The following is a 25,336-nucleotide window of genomic DNA, read 5'->3' on the forward strand; positions in this document are numbered from 1 at the left end:
AATACGCTGAGAGGGAAAATAGGTACTACTCTTGGGGAAATATGTAATACTCTGAAAGGAACATTTGAGAGGAAATGAGAATATGTTGATTGTAAATAATATAGAAGAGAAAAAAGGTAATTAGAGATATGAAGAAAATACATGGGAAAGAAATATAATCATAGTACACTGCTTGACTTTGCAACATCAAAAATGTGTACACTCATAATGTATAAACATAATTGACAATTAAAACAGAAATATAGCTATATTGAGAGAATAAGGGAGTGCAGAGGAGTGCAATATTATGAGAGTTAAGGGCTTTTCTTTTGTAGCTATAATTGCATACATATTGACAAATCAAGAAACAGCTGACTGGGTGCAGTGACTCATTCCTGTAATCCCAGCACTTTGGGAGGCCAAGGTGAGTGGATCACTAGAGGTCAGAAGTTCGAGACCAGCCTGGCCAACATGGTGAAACCTTGTCTCATTAGCCGGGTGGTGGTAGCATGCACCTATAGTCTCAGCTACTCGGGAGTCTGAGGCATGAGAATCACTTGAACCCAGGAGGTAGAGGGGGCAGTGATGCAGTGAGCCAGGATCACGCCACTGCACTCCAGCCTGGGTGGCAGAATGAGACTCCATCTTAAAAAAAAAAAAGCCATAGAAGCTTATTAATTAGAGGCAACTAATAGAACTAAAAAAAGTTAAAAGTGGCTGACTCTGAGAAGAGGGTAGGAAGAATGAAGTAAACCACTGCCTATTTTTCATTATAAGATTTTCAGCACAAATTAAAAAAAATCCCCTATATCACCTGGGACAAAACGATTAAATGTGTATATTAAAAAAGACAGACTCTTCGATTGAGCATATAAATTAACTATATACCCTTTACAAGAGACAAATGCATTGCAAATGTCCTAGAAAGGAGAACAACAGGGAGAGAAAAGACAGCAGGCAATGGAAACATAGACGAAGCAATGTGAACTACAACTGAAATAGAGATCAAGTCAAACTGTATGAAACAAGACAAATCAAGCAGCTTTTTCAGAGATCAAAGACTAAAGGGACAAATACTTTAAGGAAAAATCAGGGTTCTTAAACAATACACACACACATTCATACTTTATAACCTAAAGAGTTTATACACTCTTTTCAAATATCACATATGGCACATATACAACTGATTCAGTAGTTAGCCACAAGTAACAATGTTAAATTCCCAAAAGGACTGCAGTCCATATTTTTGGATTTTTAAAATATGTGCATAATAAAATTAGACATTAACAATAAAAATACACCAAATAAAATCTGGCTACTTGGAAATTTAAAGTGATTCCTTGAAAAACTCTTGGATTAACATGGAAGTGAAACAAATTACAAATAGTTTACAAATAAATGATACTTACAATACCACATTTTAAACGTTTTGGATATGGACAAAACAGTACTCAGGGGAACATTTATAGCCTTAAACCTATGGATTAGAAAACAAGGAAAATAAAGGAACAAGTAAATTAAGTTTCAAATAAAAGAAGAGCAAAACTAGTAAGGAAATAATAAAGTAAGCCCATAGAAAGTAACAGGAATTGGTAACATTAAAACCCAAAATTAATACAATAGAAAATAAGCAAAAAATAGGTTTTATGAATCAAAAAGCTCTTCAAACAAACCAACAAAATAGTCAAATGTTCAATAATTCTAAAAGAAAAGGCACAAAAGCACAGGCTTTTGAAATATTAAAGGGACTATAATCACAGTGATTTAAACATTATGTTCAACAACACTGTATCAATAATTGTAATCCAGATGAAAATGATGATTTCTAGGAAAAATATAGTAAAATCACGATATAATTTAACATATCTTTCTTAAACAAAATAAAACAAAAACACTTTTACTAAGCTGGTAAGAAAATAAGACCTCTTTAATTTGATAAAGGGTATCCACCAGAAACTTACAGTAGAAGTCATACTTAATGGTAAAATATCATATGAATTTTGCTAAAAGCAGATAAGAGAGACAGATACCAACTCTCACAGCTACTATTCACAATATAGTGGGAACTGAATTCACATTGATGCTTGTCAAAGAACTGAGATCAGAAAAAGAAAAAAAAATTAGAAAGAGACAAATGCATCCTTCTTAAAGACAATATGCAAAGAAAAAAATACTCATGAGATGCAAGACAATCTACTGATAAAAAGATATTAGTAAGAGATTTTAGTAAAGCAGCCAATTAATGTTTTTTTAATTAGCAATACTCTTCTATTGTCCCACAACTAAACGTCCTGAAAAGAGAGTTCATTCATAACAGCCACAAAAACTGTAAAATACAGCTAGCATGAAACTCAGTAGGAAGTATAGAATATCTATGTAAAGAAAATAATTAGACTGTTCCGAATATATACAATTCAACCTGATTAGGAAGACAGCTCATGGATGAGATTCTCCCCAAATTAATTTAGGAATATGATGTAAATCCAACAAATAAGATTTTTTAAAGTGAACTTGACAGGCCAATTCTGAAATTCATTTGTAAGAGACAATGTGTGTGAATAATAAAGACATTTTGCAAAAGATTGTAATGTTGAAGAACTTGCCTTACCAGATGTTAAAATATACTGTAAAATTACGGTATATATGATAGTAACACTGGTATAGACAGATCAATGGGACAGTGTGTGAATCCACAAACAGTCCGTTCTGCTTCTAGTTAACAATACTAGAAAAATATTCTCCAGATCAAAGAGAGACACATATAAGGATTGTAACATTATATAACAGAAAAAATTAAAATAACCAACATCCATCAATAGGAGAATGATTACACCTTTCTATGGAATAGGAATATTATACAACTGTAAGAGAAGTCAAAAACATTTACGTAGATGTGTAATTTATACTGTTGAACTGCAAAAATATCACTGAGTGGAAAAAACTCCAGTTGTAGGATTAGAAAAACAATATAATATTTGCATTACAGCACACAAACAAAACTATAAATCTTTGTACATATCCATGTGCATATATGTATCGAAAAAGAATTTGTAAGGACATACATCAAACTCACAATAGACTTTGAGGTATGAATATGATTGGAAGAAGGGTGAAGGACTTTGACCTTTTTTCTTTCTCTTGAGACGGAGTCTCACTCTATTGCCCAAGCTGGAGCGCAGTGGCACGATCTCGGCTCACTGCAAGTTCCACCTCCCGGGTTCACGCCATTCTCCTGCCTCAGCCTCCCAAGTAGCTGGGATTACAGGCGCCCACCACCACGCCTGGCTAATTTTTTGTGTTTTTTAGTAGAGATGGGGTTTCACCGTGTTAGCCAGGATGGTCTCCATCTCCTGACCTTGTGATCCGCCCACCTCGGCCTTCTAAAGTGCTGGGATTACAGGTGTAGCCACTGCGCCCAGCTTGACCTTTTATATATATACATATATTCCTATACAATATTGTTTGAGGGTTAACATTTTGTTAAATGATGAAAATGCAGAAAAGCTATTCTTGACAATATACATTATTGGAGAAAGGTTTTGAGGTGGTTTACAAGATGGTTGGAGAATAAATTGGCCGGATCCTGACAACTCAGCAACTAGTGAATGAAAGTAGGATGAGTAAGGATGTAGAAGCCTTAGCAGCTTAGAAGAAGTGACTCTTAAGCAGTGTCGCCTTTCATTTTTCATCCTCTCATCCCCACCAGACTTGTTATTTTTCTCCATCATACATTTAGTCACTAACCCTACTTTCATGTTTTCACCCCAACACAAAAAATGTTAATCCACTAAGTTTCATGTCCTCTGGACAACATTTCCTGCTCCTCCTCGTTGCTCTCATCTGCAAACCTTTGGCCTCCTCCCCACCTCTCTTTCCCCAAAGAGGCTAAAGAAAGTTTTAAATACTTTTGCTTTGTGGAATTGTATCACTTCAGTCTAGTAATGAAGGTAGCTACCTCATACCTATGATCAGATTAGTCCTTCAATGAATTAAACATAGAAATAATTATATTCTTTAATGGAATGCATTTATCTTGATAGGTAACTATCCACTCAACTACAAGGTGTAGGAGGAAAAAACAGAAAGGGTAAAAAGAATACATAACACAGCAATGGGCACCCATGCTCTGTAAGGTCAGGGTTTTCTCCAGTCTTGTAGAAAAGATGGTCCAAGTCATCAGGTTATGATCAAGTTCACATTATTATTATTATAAATGATCGACCCTGAGGGTTTTAATGTCCCAATGGTAGACTGTCCTTCCTAGAAGCTGAAATGCCCTCATACACCTCCCTGGAATTTTTTGGCCGCTTCTCCTGAGAAAGAAACTGAAGGTGGTAGTTGGCAGAGATATGGGCCTGGTCTCTGCAGAAGCAGATACACTACGAGCTCCTGAAGGACCCTGGCAGTTTCTGCAAGGAGAGATGCTTTTTACTTTAAAAAAATGTCATCAAATGACGAGCAGTAAAACAATTTGCTATTACAAGTCTTTGTAGGAAGGAACTAGGGTGGTGGTTTCTAATCTGTTAGGGAATGAGGTAGGAAAAGACACGGGCAAGGTTACCACCCAGAACCCGGGTACTGCACACAGGAAATGCAGCAACTACTGCAGCATGTTGTAATTAGCAAACCCCAAGGTGTGGCCACTTCCAGGCCCGATTAAGAAGAAGAAAAAAAACCCAAACAAACTAGAAAATGTTACATCTTGTGGATGGAAAAGAGGTATTGTACTGCACCTCTTTCAGGATGCTTTCCTAACCATCCCCCGACTCTGCAAGGAACAGTAAAATCACTTTTGCAAATGTTTTCTGCCTCAGGCCTGCAGAGAAATGACATAATCTGCAAATGAGAGGCTCAGGCAGATGACCCAAGGCAGTGAGGAGAAAATGTAGAACAAAGTTCTGGCTATTGTCCAAAGCATCAAAGCATCTGAAACAACTACAGGTTTTCCTCTGTCAGCCATAAAAATGGGTGAGATGAGACCAAAAGATGCAAACCTCCTTTGAATCCAAGGAGAAAACACCGAGAAACAGACAGTAGCTCTCCTAGCCCTGTTTTACTGCATTCAGGGGGAAATTCAGAAAAAATCATGTGGGTCTCACTGAAAACTGTTTCCTAGATTTGATGTGGAAATTGATGCCTTTAATCTCCAAGCTGTGATGGCAGTTGGCCTGGTTCAGATCCCCATCGTGTGAAGAAAACTTCAAAAGAGATGCTCTTAAAAAGATGTCTACATATCAGCGAACTCTTATAAAACAATATGTTGATGCATTGAGTGTAAACAAATGAGAAACAGAAGGATTTAGATTTCCTTTCAAATACACCCTAGCTTAAGCATGAAGGAGGAAAACACTGAGTTGTCAAAATAGGCTTGAGGTTTTGCTGAAGCCAGAAATTCTGGAGAATAGTCTGAGATGTTTTTGCCAAACCCTGAATACCGCAGGGGCAAACTTTCCCTCTAACCAATTAGATAATTGTCATTTCATTCTGTAGATTTCCCAATTGTTTCTTCTTTTTCTTTTCTTTCTTTTTTTGCAAATAAAATGATTATCCTGTCTCAGGGTAATTTTGCTAATATTTTCATAGTTAAATAATGATTTCAACCCCTGAATTAAAAACTGCACTGCTGTCCTTGTGGATACAGTAGGCTACCAGCTGTTCTAAATAACCCTTGAGAGTGGTTGGGTTAAGGACTCAATTTATGACCTTATAAATTAACACAAGGAAACCTACTCCATAATGCAACAGACAATTCTATTTATAATGCTTAATTAATCCCCTCCAGTCTCTAACAGAACTCACTTGTGACCTTTCATTTCAACCTCACCCAAATGCAAGTCTCCTGAGATGAGAAGTGTTAATATGTGAATGCGGATAGAATTTGCCAGCATTATGGGTAAGTATTAAATTGCTGACAGTCTGGACACACTGGTTCCTGATAGCTCACTCATCAAAGAAAGAAGGAAATGTCAAGGTGGGCAGCACTGATGAAACTCTTCATCAAAATCCTGAGCTGGAGAGAGATAGAAAGAAAAGAAAATACCCATATCTAACATTGTCTACAAACACTTGCTCTGAATTTCAGTCTTGGCAGAACAGACAACCAAGAGAAGGTATCAGAGCTGTTTCAAAGGATGGCTGTGGGGGGCCATCCTGGGTGGTTTCATTTATCTGCTGTCCTTACTACCCTAAGGCTGGTTTCTCTTAGACTGATACAGAAAATCCAGGGATAATCAATTCAATGCTGCCTTATCTAAAGTGTTACAAACACAGTGGCGTTATCTGGAAAATTCTAAGTACCCAAGAAAGCTACAGGGTGTGCGCAGAGTAAAGTTTGCAGAGGTATGAAGTTCCCCCGAGGGACAGTCCTGAGAAGGAGAAAGGAAGGCATGTGCACTACTTGGACATGTTTGTGGGCAGAGAGAGCCATAGTGACCTGAATGCAAAGAAAGTCTACACTGTAGCCTGGAACCCTGGAATATGTGTGGAGAGTTTTATCCGCTTTTAGGGCTGTTCAGTGTAATTCCATACATCCTTGTGAATCCAGAAAATAGCTTTCCTTTTTTGTTCCTCGTATTCAAGAGTCAGCATAACGTGATGAATCTGGCTCTGTTGTAAGCATTTAGGCAAATTCCTTAACTTCTCATCGCCTCTGTTTTTCCATCTGCAAAGTTGGAATCATAACAATACTTGTCTCATGAGATCATTGTGAGGATTAAATAGAGTTAAAACTTTAAACGACTTTAAATGGTGCCTGGTGCATAGTAGGTGCTATGTAAGCATTAGATGTTATCATCACAATACTTCCGCAGTACCTTTTTCCTCTGGGCTTTCCTTTTCTTTTCCCAGTGCTGCCATCGTAGCCAGGTCAGGCTGTCATGACTTCCTCTTGAATAGGTTTATAATTCGTTCTCTATTCTAAATCTGTATTTCTCTCAATAAATCATACACAGTATTACCACTCCGATCTTTCAAAAGTCTACCTCTGATCCTGTCCCTACCTTATTCAATGGTTCTGCAGAATTCATCACATAAAGTCTAAACTCCCGAGCCTTAATTTCAAGCCTCATTCCATCCTTATCTGTTGATCCTAGTTTCCTTCTTTAATCTTAACATCTTACTGCACCTTCTCATGACCCTACGCTCATTTGGAGCCATGCTATTTTCTATTCCCTCTACTTGTTCCCTTAGTTTGCTCTACCTGTTCTGGTATGTTCTTGTTTTTATACCTGTGTTCATTGTCCTTTCCATTTGGAATTTACTTTCTCCCCAGTATCTTCCAGTCCAAAGTCTATTTATCCTTCATAGCCAGGCCTGAATGCCACCTCCACCCCAGGGGACCCTTACTGATCCCACCATTTTATCTGCCATTTGTTGTTTCCTGACTTCCAATGTACTTTATCTGCATTTCTGAAAAAACCTCAACCCTGTTACCTGGCTTTAGTTCTTATTTGTTTTTTTACCCCTATTTAGTATGTTCCATATCACAACCCCTCAGATCCTTGGATCAAGTCTGATTCTTCAGTGTTTCCTACTCAGACCTGTCCCCAGCCCTATGCTGTGCATAGAGCAGGACCTCTGCAGACATGGATGAAACAGTAATTGAGGGGCTTGAAATGACAGCCTGGTCTTGTGGTTCTTCCTTTCTGTGACATTCTCAGTCACTTGATTGTTCCTTTACATGAGCGCCTATGGAAATACTTCAACTCCAAAAGTCAATGGGATATACACATTCCTATCAGCAGGAAAAACATACACAAAAAATGCACAATTGATTCTCAAACAGCAGATGCTTTTTTAAGAATGAGTGATGAAAACAATGTCTTGGGTCCAGTACCTTTATACCTGGTAACTACAGCTGCATTGACGCTAAGAGGTTCTTGGAAGCTGACAGTGAGTGATGTGCTGCTGGTTACCATGAGACAGACACTGGTTGGCATCTCAGGGGCTCCTGGGACAGAAGGAAAAACACAAGGATCTTAGCATAGCAAATCCTTTTCAAACAACGTTCCTCCCTCTTCAAAGGATACCATGAAATACACACTATGGAAACATTTGTTTGTAGAGCCTAATAGCTTTTGCTTTTGAACATTTTCATTAGATGTCTCAATGGCTTTTATTTGTTGCCATTGGGGTCTTATTTGAGCAATAGAACATTTTCTGAAAAGGTAAATAATACCAGTTAAGCCTTCCTAAAGCATCCTGCAAACATGATAGGAGATTGGGCTGGATCAGTGAAGAGAAGGGCAGGAAGGGATAGCAGGATCCTACATTGTCTGTGGACACCCTTACGTTTTATAAAGTACATCGTTTCACTGGAGGCTTTTTGCAGCCCTGCTAGGTAGGAAGGGCAAGTAACGGCACCCTCACTTTTGGTGTGAGGAAACTGCAGCCTCAAGTGGCCAAATTCCTTGTTCAAGAACACAGTGAAGACAAACAGCCAGGATGACAGCCCCTGGCTTCAGATGCGTACTTCTGGCCTCTTTCCAGTATTGATAGAATTCTAACTCACCTTGCTCTCGGGCTTTCTCCTATTACAAATGAGCAGTATTTTCTGAGAAAAAAATTTATGGGTGGATGTCATGTCCAGTAACCTCAGGTTTTAAAGGACTCCTGATGGCTTTTGGTATTGCTTAACACGTAGAAGGTGTTTTATAATTTAGAAAATTACAAAAATTGACATCAAGTCTGAAAAATATGTCTGTTTCTAGTATTACTTTGTCCTAAATGAGGAACAATAGCAAATGCATTTATTAAAGCAAGTGCTGAATCTCTTTAAACAAACCCACGCACCCTCCAGCCTCGCTGGAGAGTATTGATGTTGAAATCAAACTTTCATTAATGTTGCTAAGTTATTTGCTCCAAGAGAAAGGATTAGGCCTAGATTTGGTACTTAGTGTACAGTAGTACTTAAGAAAACATCATCACTGTCTTTGGTCTTTGTCTACATCACAACTAAGGTTCCTACAGCAGAGGCAGAGAATTTTCAAACTAATGAAATTTCCCTTATATTTAAAATTTCAAGCCTAATTTTTTGTTGTTGCTGTTTAGATAAGATCTCCTTCTAGAATGAGAGTTTAACATTTCACAAGTGTTTAAATTTTATATTTTGCTTTTATATCAGGAGCTACACTCAGCATTACTTTTTAGTGCTAATGAGTATTATCCAAAAAGAAGGCTTTTCTTAAACTAACAAAAAGAATTGGTAAAGAGAATGGAAGTGCAGACAAAAGCATAATTCTTAAGTTGACTGACTGTTCTTTTCGGTTGCCTGTGTTAACTGAAGTTCACTTTATAGCTCTATATAAAAAATGCAGTGGAGAGTTGAAAACAACTTAAACTTGAGCTTGAAGCAGAAACTGGACAAACAGGCAAACGAATATTTTTCCACCTTCTTATCCCAAAATATAGCCACCTAGGGCATCAGACCATCCAGGTCATTAGGCATTAGGGCATAGCGGGTGGAAAGTGCTAGATGAGTGTGACATGGTGGAGAGAGGCCAGAGGCATGAAGCCTCATGGCTGTGGTCAGAGCACCCATCAGGAGCCAGAAACTCAAGCAAGACAAAAGACCCATTGACAGCCTCTCAGAGCCCTTGCTCCACACAGGCTGACAACGGCCATCCATGACCCTGTAGAGCTGAAAAAAAAAAAAAAATCATTAAAAGAAGGCCTGGCTGTCTCAAACTGAAGCTCAGTCTAGTGAAACGTAGACGTTTTCTGCTTATACTCACTGGCATGCTCAAAGCCTGTTTTCATGCGTCTGTAGAGCCGATACCTCCACTCCCAAGCTTTCAGCTGTTTCTCTTTCTCTGTGTTGTCCAGAGTGAATCCTTCATTCTCCACCTGGGCAGACAGTTCACTCACCCGCTCCTGGGCTTCCTGGACCAGTGTGTTGAGGTGCATTGCTCGGCTTTCCAGGCTGACAACTAAAGGGAAAGAAATGGGATTACTTCTTTCTTTCTGGGGAAATGCTGCTTCATTGGAAGGATATATCCCAGTCTACTATGATTTGAGGGAAAAAAAAAAAATGCCTGGGAAAAGTGGGATCTGTGTTTGTTATCAAGTACCTTACTATGATAAGGTCTAATTAGTGACACTTGCGATCAGATTAAGTGGTAAATTCATCACATTAATATATTCCCATTGTTCTCTGGCCCTCGTATAACACGTACTTCAATTAGCTGCTTAACTCAGCTAATTAGAATTCCACCATCAAGTACCCAAAAGGACCACTTCTCATCCAGAGAGTACACATTTGTTGCCATGACCTCCGGAAGGACAAACACGAAGGGGCAAAACTCCGTACGGCCAGGAAGACCCTAGGAAAAGTCATCCATGAGGCAAGTTGCATTCTGATGAAGTTCTGTTTTCTTTTTGGTAGAACCTGATTCAGATTTTCTGCCTTTAACACATTCTTCCCAGCTTATAGACATTTTTGTATGTGTATCTTAGAGGCATAGTTTTATTATTGTTAATCAACGTATTTATTGCTTACAAAGAGTTCCACTACTGCCACAGTTGAGCTAGTGAGTTCTGATGACTGGCTGACTTGAATGTGATCAGAAATTGATCTTTGATTGTGGTATAATGGTAGGAATGATTTCCAGAGATACCAACGCTCAAAAGGATAAGTTCTATAAAGCCCCTCTTGCTGAGAGAGGTTGGAGAGCATGCTATTTCTATTTTACCCAATATGTGATAGTCTTCTTTGGTTTACATCGGATTGTTTAGCCATCTTGCCCTTGTGTTCATGTCAATGAATGGCAAGGAACGTTTCCCTTTCTTGTGGTGAGCAGTGAGGCTGCCTCTTATGATCTCCTCATGGCTGTTATGCACATGAGGGCCTGCCATGATGGTCACTTGGTCACTTCAGAGCCCCTTCTGGTTAAGTGACAAAAGATGGCCTCAGTATGGGAATATGGTAGGGGATAACCAAGTAACCAAGTAAACCAGAATAAAGTCTTGCAGATCTGTTGCTGAAATGTGTTTGACACTCCCTGTGACCAAAACAATATTTCTCTCTGGTGGGTGGGAAAGAAATATAACTATTTCGTTCTTCTAATTAAGGGGGAATATATTGTGAAGATAACTCAAGCGAAAATTTGTTAGGTGTATTTTGAAATGGAAATTAGGTGGTTATATATTCATATTCCCTGTGTTCATAGGCATGTTTGCATTAATTACAGGAAACGAATACTAATTTATTATTGCCTCTGTGCACCATCAGTCTAAATTTATTTACAGATGAGGTCAATGAAAAATGAGTTGAGTCTTTTTTCTTTTTCTTTCTTTCTTCTTTCTTTTTCAAGTTGCTGTTTAGAACACTCAGGACTGTGTTTCGCTGCAGATTTGTCATGGTTAATGAATGTTGCTGTAGCAGTCAATCATGTACTCTAAATACTGTCACACTTTTTTTTAAAAGCCTCAGTCATGAGCCATGACAGAAAAATAAACAAATAAATATAAAGCTAAAAAACTCTTTCACTGAGCAGCTACACTATGCAGAATCCCTGGGGAAGGCTAAAGGAGGCCAGAATAAATGATAATATAAGTGCTGTGGACGTAGGGAAGCAATGATGGGGTATGAACGCAGAGGTTCTGGAGAAAAAAAATACACACACACACGCGGGCGCACACTCCAGTGGAAAAATTGGCAATATTAGTAGCCTCAAGGTGCAATTTCCTGGAGCAGTGAGATTGACAAGTCAGTACTAAATGCTGTTAATTTAACTAACTTCAGATTAATGGTAGAGTCTGCTATGACTGAAGCCCTCAAACACAGTCTCATTATAGCCTTGCTGGGAAGGTCCTAAATATAGGCATTGACAGTTTAAAACAAATTCGTATACATTTGTGTATTTTTAGACATAGGTTAGGCGTCAGAGTTTGTGTCACAGTTTTCAGGTTGATTAATTGACCCAGTAACTGCACTCTCTACCCACTCCCCCCTCCTTCTTCCACTCCAAATTATAGAGAAAATGGGGGAATTGTCCTTGTTAAGTTATCCAGTGAGCTTTTTATTGTATGCCTGATGTTTGAATTGCATGCATGCGTCAACACTTGGGTGATAGACACATGATTTATAAAAATAAATTTTTCTAATACTATGAAATCCCCCCTATTAATTTTTATATCCACAACAGTTATTACTGGTGTGAATTCCAGGTGGCATTTCAGATGGACAGCTTCTCTTGAGCTATGCTTGGCTCCTTCTGACAATTTTTCTGCTTTCCCTAGAGCCACACATTTTGTTTCTGCGTTTCCTTCTAGGCTTTAGATGCAATTTGCGTTATAATGGTAAAGGAATCCCACCTCTTCAAGATAATGCATTTTGCCTCTTCAGAAACTTAAAGACAGAATTTTATAGCTGGGTGAGCCCTGCAAGATTATTTAGATCCCAGTGCACCTCAAACTGGGATATCTAAACTCTAACGTAATATGGTGGTGATGGTGGGTGAAGTAGGGGGAGAAATGATCATCTCTAAAAACACAATAGGAACGAATGTGTCTTCTTGGAGCATCTAATTTTACGTGCAGATTTTGATTAAGCATATTATTTAGAAATTAAATAGGTCTATTATGGAGAAGAATGGAAAGTGTTTTCAAAAATCGAAGATTTTGAAAAAAGGGAAACTTTGTAAAACTCTATCCCTTTTTTCCAGGTTAAGTGCACAGGTGCCCTTGAGACTATCATTTGCATCTGTTGTTAAAGGTAATTGCATGCACAAGTCAGAGAAGGACTGACTGAGCCACTGGTTTCCAACCATTTCAGCAAGAAAACCTTTATTTATTTTTTCCAGTGGATTTTTTTAATAGCCTAATAAAACACCCTCTTTTGAAAGATTTTTTTTTTTTGTCTACCAAACCAGCTGACTTATAAAGTGATCATGTTTCTCCCTATTATTAACGACCTATATAACCATCAATAGAAGCAGCATCTGTTCAGAATGAGATAATCAACCTAACAAACTGGGTTAATAAATTTTAAGCAGAAGCAAGTAAATATGATAATTATATTAGACTGTGTAGTTTATCTTGAGTAATGGTGTGATAGTTAGGCTTTTTGGAAGCTTGAAAATTGTTCTGGGAATCCCATTTCTATTTTTGCCACCCTGGAATGGGGGCATTTTCTTTTCTTTTCTTTTACAATTGAGAAATCATATTTAATAAATCGTTATCAATTTTTTAGAATGTTTCAAGCCTATTCTTTGTTGATAGCCTCCACATTTACATGGTTAAGTCATTGTTGCTGTGTTTCTTACCTATGACATTATTTTTATCTCCTTTCATTTGTGGATCTTAAGATGTTGCAGAAGGTTCATTCCTGTACCCCAATACAGATTCACTTCCTTTAGCTTCCTTTTCTAGCACCAATATGCTTTTAAAAAAATGCACAAACAACAAGCAGTGTTTGTGCCAATTCCTCCAACAGTGGCCAATTCCTCCAATGTCCAGATTAATAACTGTAGCATGTTAAAGAAAGGTGTGTGTAAATAGCTGGAGATGGTGTATGGTCCAGAGTCCAGCATAAAATGTATTTCCTTTCTGAGCATTCCCTCCATTCCCCTAACCCGAATACATGCATTAGAATGTAGCAAAACCCTTTGGAAACTTCTGTTAGCTAACTGCAAACTCATCTGTTGCCACAAGTGCAAAGGGGTAGGATGTGAACCAGTATATCACAAAGCTCTTTAGCCACTTTTGTTGGCGACAGAACACAAAAGGAAAAAATTCCTAAGTATACATATCAGTCTGTCTCTACTTTTTATAAAACTGGAATAAAATGGAAAAGTGCCATTTTTACTAATCATAATTGAATTTTAAATGTCTTTTTGACACAAAAAGGTATATACATGACACAGCTACACAACCTGTTTTCAACTGGACGACAAGTATCATAACCCTGGGGATGCATGGGGTAAAACAAGATTGGTCAGGAAAAGAGAATTGTTCCTACAACTGGTAATCTGACATGATGTCCTATTGGCATTAAAAAAAAAAAAAAGGTAAATTTTCAGTCTATTCAAGTTTGTTTTCATGGTGTTTTATCCCTCTTGATAAAAAAAAAAAAAATCAGACTTTTGTAACTTGTGTATCAGAGTCAGTGGTGTCAGAATATCTATAATGATCAGGTTCATTGTCACTAACATCTGGTGTTACAGAAGTGTAACTACTACCCTCTGGATTTGATGGCAGAATGGGGACATTTTCAACTTCCTTATTTTAAAGATGAAGAAATTGAGACCCAGGGAGATGGGATGACTTATTCAAGATCTTCATCTAAACCTTAAAGAACTCGGTGGATTTTCTCTAAACCAAATAGAATACAAATCAACCTATTATTGATATATTGCAATTTCTTGATTGTTATCTATTTGGTATGAAATTGGTGAACTCAGTTTGACTGGTTGGTTTGATTTAGAAAATAGAAAGGCTATGTCTGTTTTTATCATTCCTGCCCATCCACTTCTCTTTTTCTTGGATTCATTCCCCTTTCACTTCCACCCACAGGACACTTTTCCCTGGAGGCCATACTCCTGATCTCTTTGCAAGGTTTGGTCTTTTCTCTCATTGCAAGTGGTCCCTTCTCCAGCCAAGCAGCTGTCCCTCTGAGCAGCCATGCCAGCACAATGGAGGGTCTGTGACTGTGTGGTAAGCAGTCGGCAGGGGCAAGACCAGTCGGTGGCTCCTGAAACAGGCTCTGTGCTATTGTGGTGTTTAATTATCAACAGCATTTCTACCTCCCAGGGCTTCTGAGTGGATATTTGTTATAAGACCTACCCAGCTAATTAACTACGGGATGGGGTGGGGGGTGGCGCGGGAACTTTGTGTTCAAAGAATACAATTAGAGTTACTGTTTAAATCCCGAGATAAATAATGATCAGGGACTGAAGGGATTTTCTTCACCATTAGAATCTAACCTATGGATTGCCACTTACAGTTTCTTAATTTTGCCCTTGCCTGCAATTGCTAAATTTGGGCCCGGTTGATAATTGCTTAAAGCTTGAAAATACAACGAGTGTAAACTGTAAACTAATTTTAATTTTTAAGGATTTCAGGGAACTATTTATTTGGTTTGCTTGAAAAAGACGGACATATTTATCCATTACTAATGATGTGCCATTTTTCGATTTAGTGACAGCTTTTCCATTATTATTGGTATGTTCCTCTTTTTTAATGATGACAAAATGAGGCAGTAAGACAATCATTTCATCTCAGAGTTAGAAGGAAACCTTCCAACCAACCTCAGATACCTCCCCTTTAGTACCCTTGGTCCTGTATAATTTCCTGCACGAGGAGAACTCACTGTTTACTGAGATGACCTTGTCCATTTTCATACAACTCCGAATTGGAACGTTTCCTTATCCTGAACTGAAATTTGCTTTCCTATCACAGTCATGTGTCACTTACTGACTGGGGTATGTTCTGAGAAATGCATCGTCAGGCAATTTCATTGTTGTGCAAACATTACACAGTGTACTTACACAAACCTGGCAGGTGCAGCCTACCACACATCCAGTCTATATGATATAGCCTAGTGCTTGCTCCTAAGCCACATACCTGTACAGCATGTTGCTGTACTGACTATCGTAGGCAGCTGTAAGACAGTAGTATTTGTTTATCTAAATCTATTACAATATAGAAAAAAGTACACTAAAAATACTAAAACTATGGCATAAAGGATAAAACATGGTAGAGTTATATAGGGCATTTACCCTGAACGGTGCTTACAGGACTGGAGGTTGCGCTGGGTGAGTCAGTGAGTGGGTGGTGAGTGAATGTGAGGACACAGGACATCACTGACACTATTGTAGACTTTATAAACACTATACAATGAAGCTACACTAAATGTAGAAAAAATTCTTTCTTCAATAATAAATTAGCATACTGTCTTTTGCTTTATAAACTTTTAAAAACTTTTTGAGTCTTTTGTAATAACAGCTTAAAACACAAACAGTACCACTATACAGAAATATTTTCTTTATATCCTTATCCTATAAGCTTTTTAAAAATTAAAGAAACAATTTTAAACCATTTTTGTTAAAAATTAAGACTCAAACACACACACTAGCCTACACCTATGCCTAGGGTCAACATTTTCAATATCACGGTTTTCCACTTCCACATCTTATCCCACTGGAAGTTCTTAAGAGGCAGTAACACGCATGGAGCTGTCATCTTTTATGGTAACAATGTCTTCTTCTAGAGTACCTCCTGAAGAACCTGAGGCTGGTTTACAGTTAATCATTTTTTTAATAAGTGGAAGGAGTGCACTCTAAAATAAGGATAAGTATAGTAAATATATAAAACAGTAACATAGTAGTTTAGTGTCATTATCAAGTAGTGTGTCCTGTACATAATTGTATGTGCCATACTTTTATATGACTGGCAGCACAGTAGGTTTGTTTAAACCAGCATCACAATGAACATGTGAATAATGCATTGCACTGTGATGTTATGACAGCTACAACATCATTAGGCAATAGGAATTTTTTAGCTCCCTTATAATTTTATGGGACCACCTCCATATACATAGCTTAGCGTTGACTGAAATATTATGCACATGTGATTGTACTTCCAAACTGCAAGCAACGTGGTAAAAGGGCTTTGGGGTCCTATAGATCAAGCGCTGCCCTTATGGGTGATCCTTACCAGTTACTCTGCTATATTGAGCCCAGGTTTCTCATTTGCAAAACTGGCATTATAATAGCACTTGTCTTATAACTTGTAAAAAACTAATGATAATCTTTACATAGAAGACTCTCTTAGCGGAGGTTTGCTTATTATTATTGCATCCATTGATCTTATATTTTTTAAAAGCACACAAAATAAATCAAAATACTTGTTTTATAAAATAACTCTATGTTCTTCCATCAAAAACCCCTCTTGCCTCAAATAAAATTTTTCCATCCTAGCTACTATTCAGACATATATACTAGTAAGTGATAGCAATTTCAACTCTGTTATTTCAAGGCAGAAAACAAGGTCACTTAGATTTGAACCTTGCATTGTAATGAATATACTCTGGGCAGTTAATAAAATTTATTTTTGCTGATTATAAGTGACAACCTTCTAACAACTTCACCACTGACTTGTTTTAAGGTAGGAATGACAAACAAAGTAATGTAGGGGAATGCTAAAAATTAAATATTTTTAATTTGAAAACTCTTATACCAGAGAAACACAAAACTTGGTTCCAATTTACCCGTCTTAAGATTCAGGACGCAAGACTTATTTTGGCTTCACTGAGGTCTCAAGTTGTTATTACATTTTCAGATTTTCCCAGGGACATTGAGATGTGGTTCCAAAAAGGTTTTTAGAGATCTGGAGATTAAATGTTTCATTTTAATTACTGTGAAACTTTCTTCTCCTACAACTTATTACACCCAGACATGGGGATCTGAAGTGTTCTCTGCAACTTTCCAGCAGAATGTTGACTCACAAAGTCCTTATATAACTTAGATTGTAACTGGTGATATCTTAAGAAGCCAGACCAAATGACACAGAAAGGAATTTTTGGTACTCATCAAACTCAAAGGGGAAAATGGACATCTTCTCTAAAAGCACAACATGCACGACACTTGAGTGGATTATTTGGGAAATTCAAAGGAGATTGCCCCATGACATCACTGGAGGTTCAAGTAATGAAACAAGATAACCATGTCTTCTGCCAATATTTTCAGTGCTGTCCATAGATGTATAGTGTGAGCTGCATCATTTAAAATTTGCTAGTCATGACATAAAAAAGCAAAAAGAAATAGGTGAAATTAATTTTAATAATATATTTTACTTAACTCGATATATCCAAAATGCTACCATTTCAACATGTAATCAATATAAAATTTATTAATTTTATATTTTATGTTATTTTTGGTACTAAGACTTCGAAATCAATGTAATTTTATATTTAGAACACTTATTCATTTGCACTAGACACATTTCTTTTTTAAATTTTATTTTATTATAAATTGATAATAATATCTTATGTATTTATGGGATACAAAGTAATGTTACGATTTGTGAATACAATGTGGAATAGTTAAATCAAGCTAACCAGACATATTCATCACCTCAAATATATATCATTTTTTTTGTGTGTGGTGAGAACATTTGGAATTTACTCTTTTACCAATTTTGAAATGTACAACACACTGTTATTTACTATATTCATGACATAGTGCAATAAATTTAATAAAGCCAATTATTTCTCCTGTCTAACTGAGATTTTGTACACTTTGACTATCATCTCCCCATTGTCCCCAACCCCCTGACTCTGTAACCACCGTTCCACTTTCTGCTTCTATGAGTTCAATCGTTTTAGAGTCCACGAGACTCTAAATAAATGAGAACATGAGATATTTGTCTTTCTGTGTATGGCTTATTTCACTTAGCACCATGTTGTCCAATTCCATCGATTTTGTCACAAATGACATTTCCTTCCTTTTTAAAGGTTGAATAGTATTCAGTTATGTGTATATATATATAATATATAACATTTTAAAAATCCACTCGCCTGTTAATGGATACTTAGGCTGATTTCATAACTTAGCTATTGTGAATAGTGCTGCAGTGAACATGGAAGTGCAGACATCTCTTTGACAAACTGATTTCAAATCTTTTGGGTAAATACCCAGAAGTAGGATGACTAGGTCATATGGTAATTCTATGTTTAGGTTTTTGAGGAACCTCCACTCAGTTTTCATAATGGCTGTGCTACTTTACATCCCCACTAACAGCGTACAAGCGTTTCCTTTTCTCCATATCCTCACCAACACTTATCTTTCATCTTTTTGATAATAGCCAGTCTAACAGGTGTTAGATGATATCTCATTTCTCATTGTGATCTTAATTTGCATCTTCCTGAAGATTAGAGGTACTGATCACTTTTTTCCATAAATCTGTTGGTCATTTGTATGTCTTCTTTTAAGAAACCCTATTCAGGTTCCTTGCTTATTTTTACTTTTATTTTTATTTTTGAGTTGGAGTCTCACTCTGTCGCGAGGCTAGAGTGCTGTGGTACAATCTTGGCCCACTGCAACCTCTGCCTCTCATGTTCAAGCAATTCTCCTGCCTCAGCCTCCTGAGTAGCTGGGATTACAGCCGCCCGCCACCATGCCCAGCTAATTTTTGTATTTTTAGTAGAGACAGAGTTTCATCATGTTGGCCAGGATGGTCTCAGTCTCCTGACCTCATGATCTGCCCGCTTTGGCCTCCCAAAGTGCTGGGATTACAGGCGTGAGCCACTGCACCTGGCCACCTATGTTTAAATTGGTTTATTTATTTTCTTCCTGTTGAATTGAGTTCCTTACATTTTTTGGACATTAATCCCTTACTGGATGTACAGGTTGCAAATATTTTCTCCCAATACACAGGTTGCCTCTTAACACTGTTGTTTCCTTTGCTGTGAAAAAGTTTCTTAGTTTGTTTTAATCCCATTTGCCTACTTTTGCTTTTACTATCTGTGCTTTTGGGATCATACGCAAAAAATCATTGCCTGGACTAATGTCATGTAGTTTCTCCTGTATACTTTCTTCTAGTAGTTTTACAGTTTGTGGCTTTATATTTATGTCTTTACTCCATTTTGAGTTGGTTTTTGTATATGGTATGAGATAAGGGTCCAATTTCATTCTTCTGCATATGGATATCCAGTTTTCCCAACACCATATATTGAAGAGACTATTCTCTTTCCATTGTATGTTTTTGGTACCTTTATTGAAAATCAATTTACCGTCCATTCATGGTTTCATTTCTGGGCTCTCTATTCTGTTCCATTGGTCAATGGAAGAGATATATTTCAAATGTTTGATAGTCATATGTGGCTAGTGGATTCTGTGTTGGACAGTGTAGTTTTAGAACATAAAATTATACAAATTTTAAAAAGTACTTCTATTGGGAAGTGTTTTGGAATACAAACTATATAACTAATGGGTAACATATTTAAATTCTTTACCAGGAACTCTTGGGTCATTTTATTTTGTTTTTGAAAGTTAGGTTGGCTAACAATTTTTAGAAATCATTTACAATTGGCCAGGTAATGCGATAAATGTTTTAATGCTATTATTCCACTTAATTCTCAACAATCTTATATGGGTAATAAGGTAGCCAGCCTCCAGGAGGGCCTGCAGTGACCTATGTCTGCTTGTATTCACACCCTTGTATAGTTCTCACCCACACTGTACCAGTGCTGTTCTGTGAGATCAGCAGAATTCTGCAGAAATGACACTATGTCACTTCTGAGGTTAGGTTATAAACGTCACTGTTGCTTCCACCTTGGCTGGTCTCTCTTTTTCTCTTTCTTAGATCATTTTCTCTGGGGGAAGCCAACTCCCATGTCATAGAGTAGCCATATGGAGAGACCCATATAGCAAGAAATGCGGGGCTCATGCCAGTAGCCACTATGAGTAAGCTCGGAAGTGGGTCCTCTAGCTCAGTCAAGCCTTAAAATGACAGCAATCTCATGGGGTCCCATGAGATGATGACTGAGCCATAACCATCCAGCTAAAGCCATTCCCAGATCTCAGACTCACATGAGACAAACATTTACTATTATTTTTAGTTGCTGTTTGGGGGTAATGATTACACAGCAATATATAATAATACAAGTTAGGTACAATTATTATATCCATTTTACAAATGAAGAAATGACGCCACAGAGAGGGTAAGGAATTTTCCCACAGCTATAAAAGGTCAGTTGTGGGATTTGAAGCCAGAACGTTCTGACCTCAGAAATTTAATTTTTAGCCTTTTCTAAGGGTTTAACTTAAAAGCTGCACCCCAAACAATTCTATTGTTGTTGTGTTTATGTTAAAAATCATGGGGAAAAGTCTGCATACACTCTAAACTGATAACAATGAATATATTTGGGGTTTTGAGGGATGGGAACCTAGATTGTGTGTGCATGTGGGGGTGAGTTGGGTGGGCTATCAAAGATACTTTTTAACTTTATCTATAATCTTTCCATTTCTGACAAGGAGAAGATATTCTATGTTGCATGTATATTTAAAAATTTTTTAAAAAGAAAAAAAAGATGACTATAAAACAACATGGATGAACCTGGAGGACATTATTCTAAGTAAAAAAAGACAGACACAGAAAGACATAATGGATGATCTCACTTAAATCTGGAATTTTAAAAAGTCAAACACATAGTAACAGAGAGGAGAACAGTGGTTGCCATGGGCTGGGGTAGGGAAAATAGGGAGATATTGATCAAAGGGTACAAATTTCTAATTAGAAGATGAACAAGATCTGGGGATCTAATGCACAGCATGGGTGGTGATGGATCTGTGAAGTAATTTGATTATGATAATCTTTATACCACATATGTATATCAACTCATCACATTGTATACCTTGAATATATACAATCTTGTCAATTAAATATTTTAAAGCAAAAAACCAGAAAAATGCAACTATCAACTCAAAGAACAAGTAACAGGAACTTAGGCTTTGGCCACCTGGTGTTTAAATAATTATTTGAAAACATAAAAAAGATCAATGAGCCCAACATTAAGTAAAATCATTCTCTTCCTAAGGGATAATATATTCACCCCCCTCCAAAGAAATAGGCTTGGGATTGATTCAATTAAATTCAGTTGAGTGTCTACTGTTTGCTGGGGATTCAGTAATAAATGAGAGAGGTGCTGTCCTTTGGAATTTATGTTCTATTGCAGAAGAGATGTAAATAAGCAAATAAAAACATTGAGAAAAATCATAAGTGCTATGCACAAAATGACGACAGTGATGTGATGAGAAAATGTCATTTTAGACTTTGGACTTGGTGGCCAGAGAAAGCCTCTCTTGAAGATGTCACATTTAAGCTGAAATGTGAATGTTAAGAAGGATTTGGCCATGTAATGAACAAGATTAAAAGCATTCAAGCATTCCAAATAGGTGGAATAGCCAGTACGAAGGCCCTATGGTAAGATAGCCTGGCAGGTTACAGGAACAGAATGGAGGATGGTGTGGGTGAGGAGTGCGCAGTATAAGATGAGTTTTGAGGAACAGGTTTGTAAGTTAGGGTGAAGATCTATACCCCTATTTTAGTGAAGCAGAAAAAAATATTGAGGGCTCATTCTAGAGACCTGTCTAAGGCTTGTTCTTTACATATTCTTATTGGCTGCAAATCTTTGTCCTTTGAGGGTGGATTTGATTTCAGGAAATCTCTCTAAATAATTTGAAGCCCAGTCTGGCGAACATAGAGGGTGATGACGCTAGGCAATGCTGTTTTGGAACAAAAATCAGGTGTGACTCTCAGCAACGAGTCAGATTTTCTCATAAACTGACTCCGAGGACAATTCCAAAGTGTTCAGAGCAATGGCAGCACTGTTGGGGCAAGTGTGGGGTCTCCCAGGAGGACCATGTGGAAGGATAACATTCGCTTGGATTGTAGACTTTCTAGTGTGTTTGTTTACATAAAACCAGCCTCATTAGTTTATAGTCACACCTCTTAAGACATGGCCTGACCAGTCCCAGCACAAACACGAACCCCTTACTACTGCAGAAATGAGTGGTGCATCCTGACGAGACTGCCAAAATTGTAACATTGGTGTCTGCACCATACTCAAATGACAGCAATTCTGCAGTTGCATTTTATGAAGTAACTGGACACAACAAATTCTGAGTGACACTTTCTAGTTCCACAGGCAGCATTTGAGAGAAAGTGAGAGGGAGGCATTCACCAAGAAATTCAGAGGGAGGGGAGAGGGACTAGAGAGAAGGAGAATGTAGCTAAGGGAAAGGGCAAAAAGACTGAAACTAAGAGGTATTCCACCATTCTTACTGGTCCGTATCATTAAATAGCGTAAAAATAAAAACAACTAGGGCTACATCTACAACCAAATTCTGTAACACTGTCTGGAAAACAATAACAACAATATTAACAACAAAAGATACCCCCAAAGTTTAAGTTACTGGAATACTTGAAGGTTTTTTTCCATACATTCTGTGTATATGCAGGTGTGTGTGTGTGTGTCTGTGTCTGTCTAGGATACACATAATGAATGTATACGTGCACACTAAGACTTGACATCTGTGACTCCCAGTAGCATAAGACAGGGCTGTCACAAAGGCTAAAATTTCAACTGTAGGCCAGGCACGGTGGCTCATGCCTGTAATCCCAGCACTTTGGGAGGCCGAGGCGGGTGGATCACGAGGTCAGGAGATCGAGACCATCCTGGCCAACATGGTGAAACCCCATCGCTACTAGAAATACAAAAAAATTAGTCGGGCGTGGTGGCGGGCACCTGTAGTCCCAGCTACTGGGGAGGCTGAGGCAGGAGAATGGCGTGAACCTGGGGGGCAGAGCTTGCAGTGAGCCGAGATTGCGCCACTGCACCCTAGCCTGGGTGACAGAGTGAGACTCCTCTCAAAAAAAAAAAAAAAAAAAAAAAAAAAAAAAAAAAAAAATTCAACTGTAATTTTCTGAGCATCTACTATGTACTAGGTACTAGAGTCAAAGAATGAAATAAAATCTCTGTGAGTGACCAAATTTGTACGCGATAGGCAAGAGCTAGTTTCTTTATGATTACTATCTACAGGGCCTTAATGGCCATATCAGAAAGGCAAGACTCCCATCGATGATTCAGCAAATTCCTCCCAGAGGCTATTGGTTTGAGGGTGGGGGCAGAATAAGAGTTAGTCAAAAAAAGGGAGGGGTATATGACTGGGGGCTTTTGTATACAAAGACAACAAGTCTTTCTTTGATAGCAGTTGTTCAATTGAGCATGAGTCATAGCGACTGGGATCCTAAGTGTATGAAACAGTCCATGGCATACCAATGGGTGTCCTGTGGTTCCGCTATACATTGGCTTTCCTAGTTGCAGTCCTTTCAGATTCGGTGGCTGTTTTCCTAAGCTCAGCACATCAGTCTGCAAGAAAGTACTTGGGACTGTACTTCAATAATGGCTGATTGTTTTTCTGCAAGGAAAGTATATTATTTTGTGCTGTTTGCATGAAGATAGGAGGAACAGAAAAAAGTCACTGAACAAAGATAGTGGATTCATCTAATGAGTAGGCTGGGGTTCTGCATATATTTAACTTCAGAGCAGTGTGCAAGTTTAGATGATCGCTTCTGGGATTTTTCTATGAGTAAGGAAACACACGTGGTTGAGTTTCAAGCTATGCATACAAAGAACACATCCATGTGGCTCTGGCATCAAGGGGTTAAAGATAGAAGACAGGCCTGACCAATGGTTTAGGAGTTAAGTTCCTAAACCCTCTGTGTCACTGTGATTCCTGTTAAGAAATGGAAAAAACCACTGAGGATGTTCTGAATTGTGTGAGGATACTTAGTTGGCATAGTGAAAAGAATACTGGGCTAGTTTTCAGAAGGGAATACACAGAGAAAGAGAAGAAAGAAAATTAACCTTGTTAGAAACCCTGGACTCTGCACTCTGCTTTGAAATATGTAACTGTCATTAGAAGAGGAGCAGATGGAGAGCCAAAGCAGGGAGGAATTGAGCATCTAACGTGTAACAGTGAGCATGCCAAAGCTTTCTCACAAACACCAAGGCAGTTCATACAGATCTGGGTTTAAATCCTGACTCTACCACCTATTAACTTTGTTGTGTTGGGATAACTACTTGACCTTTAAAATTCCAATTTCTTTATTGATAAAGATGAAGAAAACAACTTCTACCTCACAAGCCAGTTGTGAGGATCAAGGGAGATGATGTAGACAAAAGCATTTTTGTAGGTGTAAAACACTCTAAGAGCTTCAGACCTCATTGTTACTTTTCCTTTCTTATATATCCTGCCTCTTTGGCTTCTGGGGAACAGTTTACGGCAGGTGTTTGTTCAACTGGTTCTGGTTGGCAGACTGGTTTTTCTCCTGGGCTTGCTCAAACTCATGTACAGAAGCATTTCTGCTTCTTTTGTACTTGATATATAAAGTGAATTAAAAATGCCTGAAAACACTATGTTTTTCTATCCTGCCTCTGCCCAACAGGACTGACACTTTAGTGCACAGAATAGAACAAAGAAATACATCATATGACTTTAGCAAACAGTAGAAAGGGAGAGGTGCAGGGGCCTAGAGGCCACAGCCCTCCACATTGGTTATGTGGAAAGGCAGTGAGTTTGTGCAGAAAGATTCCAGGTGTTGGCATCCTACAGATTTGGACTTGAGTCCTTGGCATCCCTATTCATTTGCTGGATGTGTGACCTTGGGACAGTCAGTTAACTTCTCAGAATCACAAGTTCTTATCTTTAAAATGGAGTCAATAACCTTATCCTGCAGGGTTGGTGTGAAAACCAGAGATGTTGCATGTGGAGACTTCATAGGTACACAACCAATATTGCATTGCCATTTTTACACATGTGAGTCTACATGTGGTAGTATCTCTTTGCCTTCTTAG

The 25,336-nt window shown here is 38.0% G+C and overlaps 1 protein-coding gene across 1 annotated transcript in view; it reads right to left on the reverse strand.

Annotated features, from left to right (window-relative positions):
* ANKFN1 (ankyrin repeat and fibronectin type III domain containing 1) overlaps nucleotides 1-25,336 on the reverse strand; it is a 162,011-nt gene that overhangs the window by 129,858 nt on the left and 6,817 nt on the right. The window contains exons 3-4 of the mRNA XM_008011401.3: nucleotides 9,711-9,905; nucleotides 7,814-7,927 (exon numbers count right to left, since the gene is read on the reverse strand). Of these exons, the coding sequence (XP_008009592.3) occupies nucleotides 7,814-7,927; nucleotides 9,711-9,905 (309 nt within the window). The remainder of the gene's footprint in view (nucleotides 1-7,813; nucleotides 7,928-9,710; nucleotides 9,906-25,336) is intronic.

The sequence above is a fragment of the Chlorocebus sabaeus genome, chromosome 16 (genome assembly GCF_047675955.1).
Source record: "Chlorocebus sabaeus isolate Y175 chromosome 16, mChlSab1.0.hap1, whole genome shotgun sequence".
NCBI lineage: Eukaryota > Metazoa > Chordata > Mammalia > Primates > Cercopithecidae > Chlorocebus > Chlorocebus sabaeus.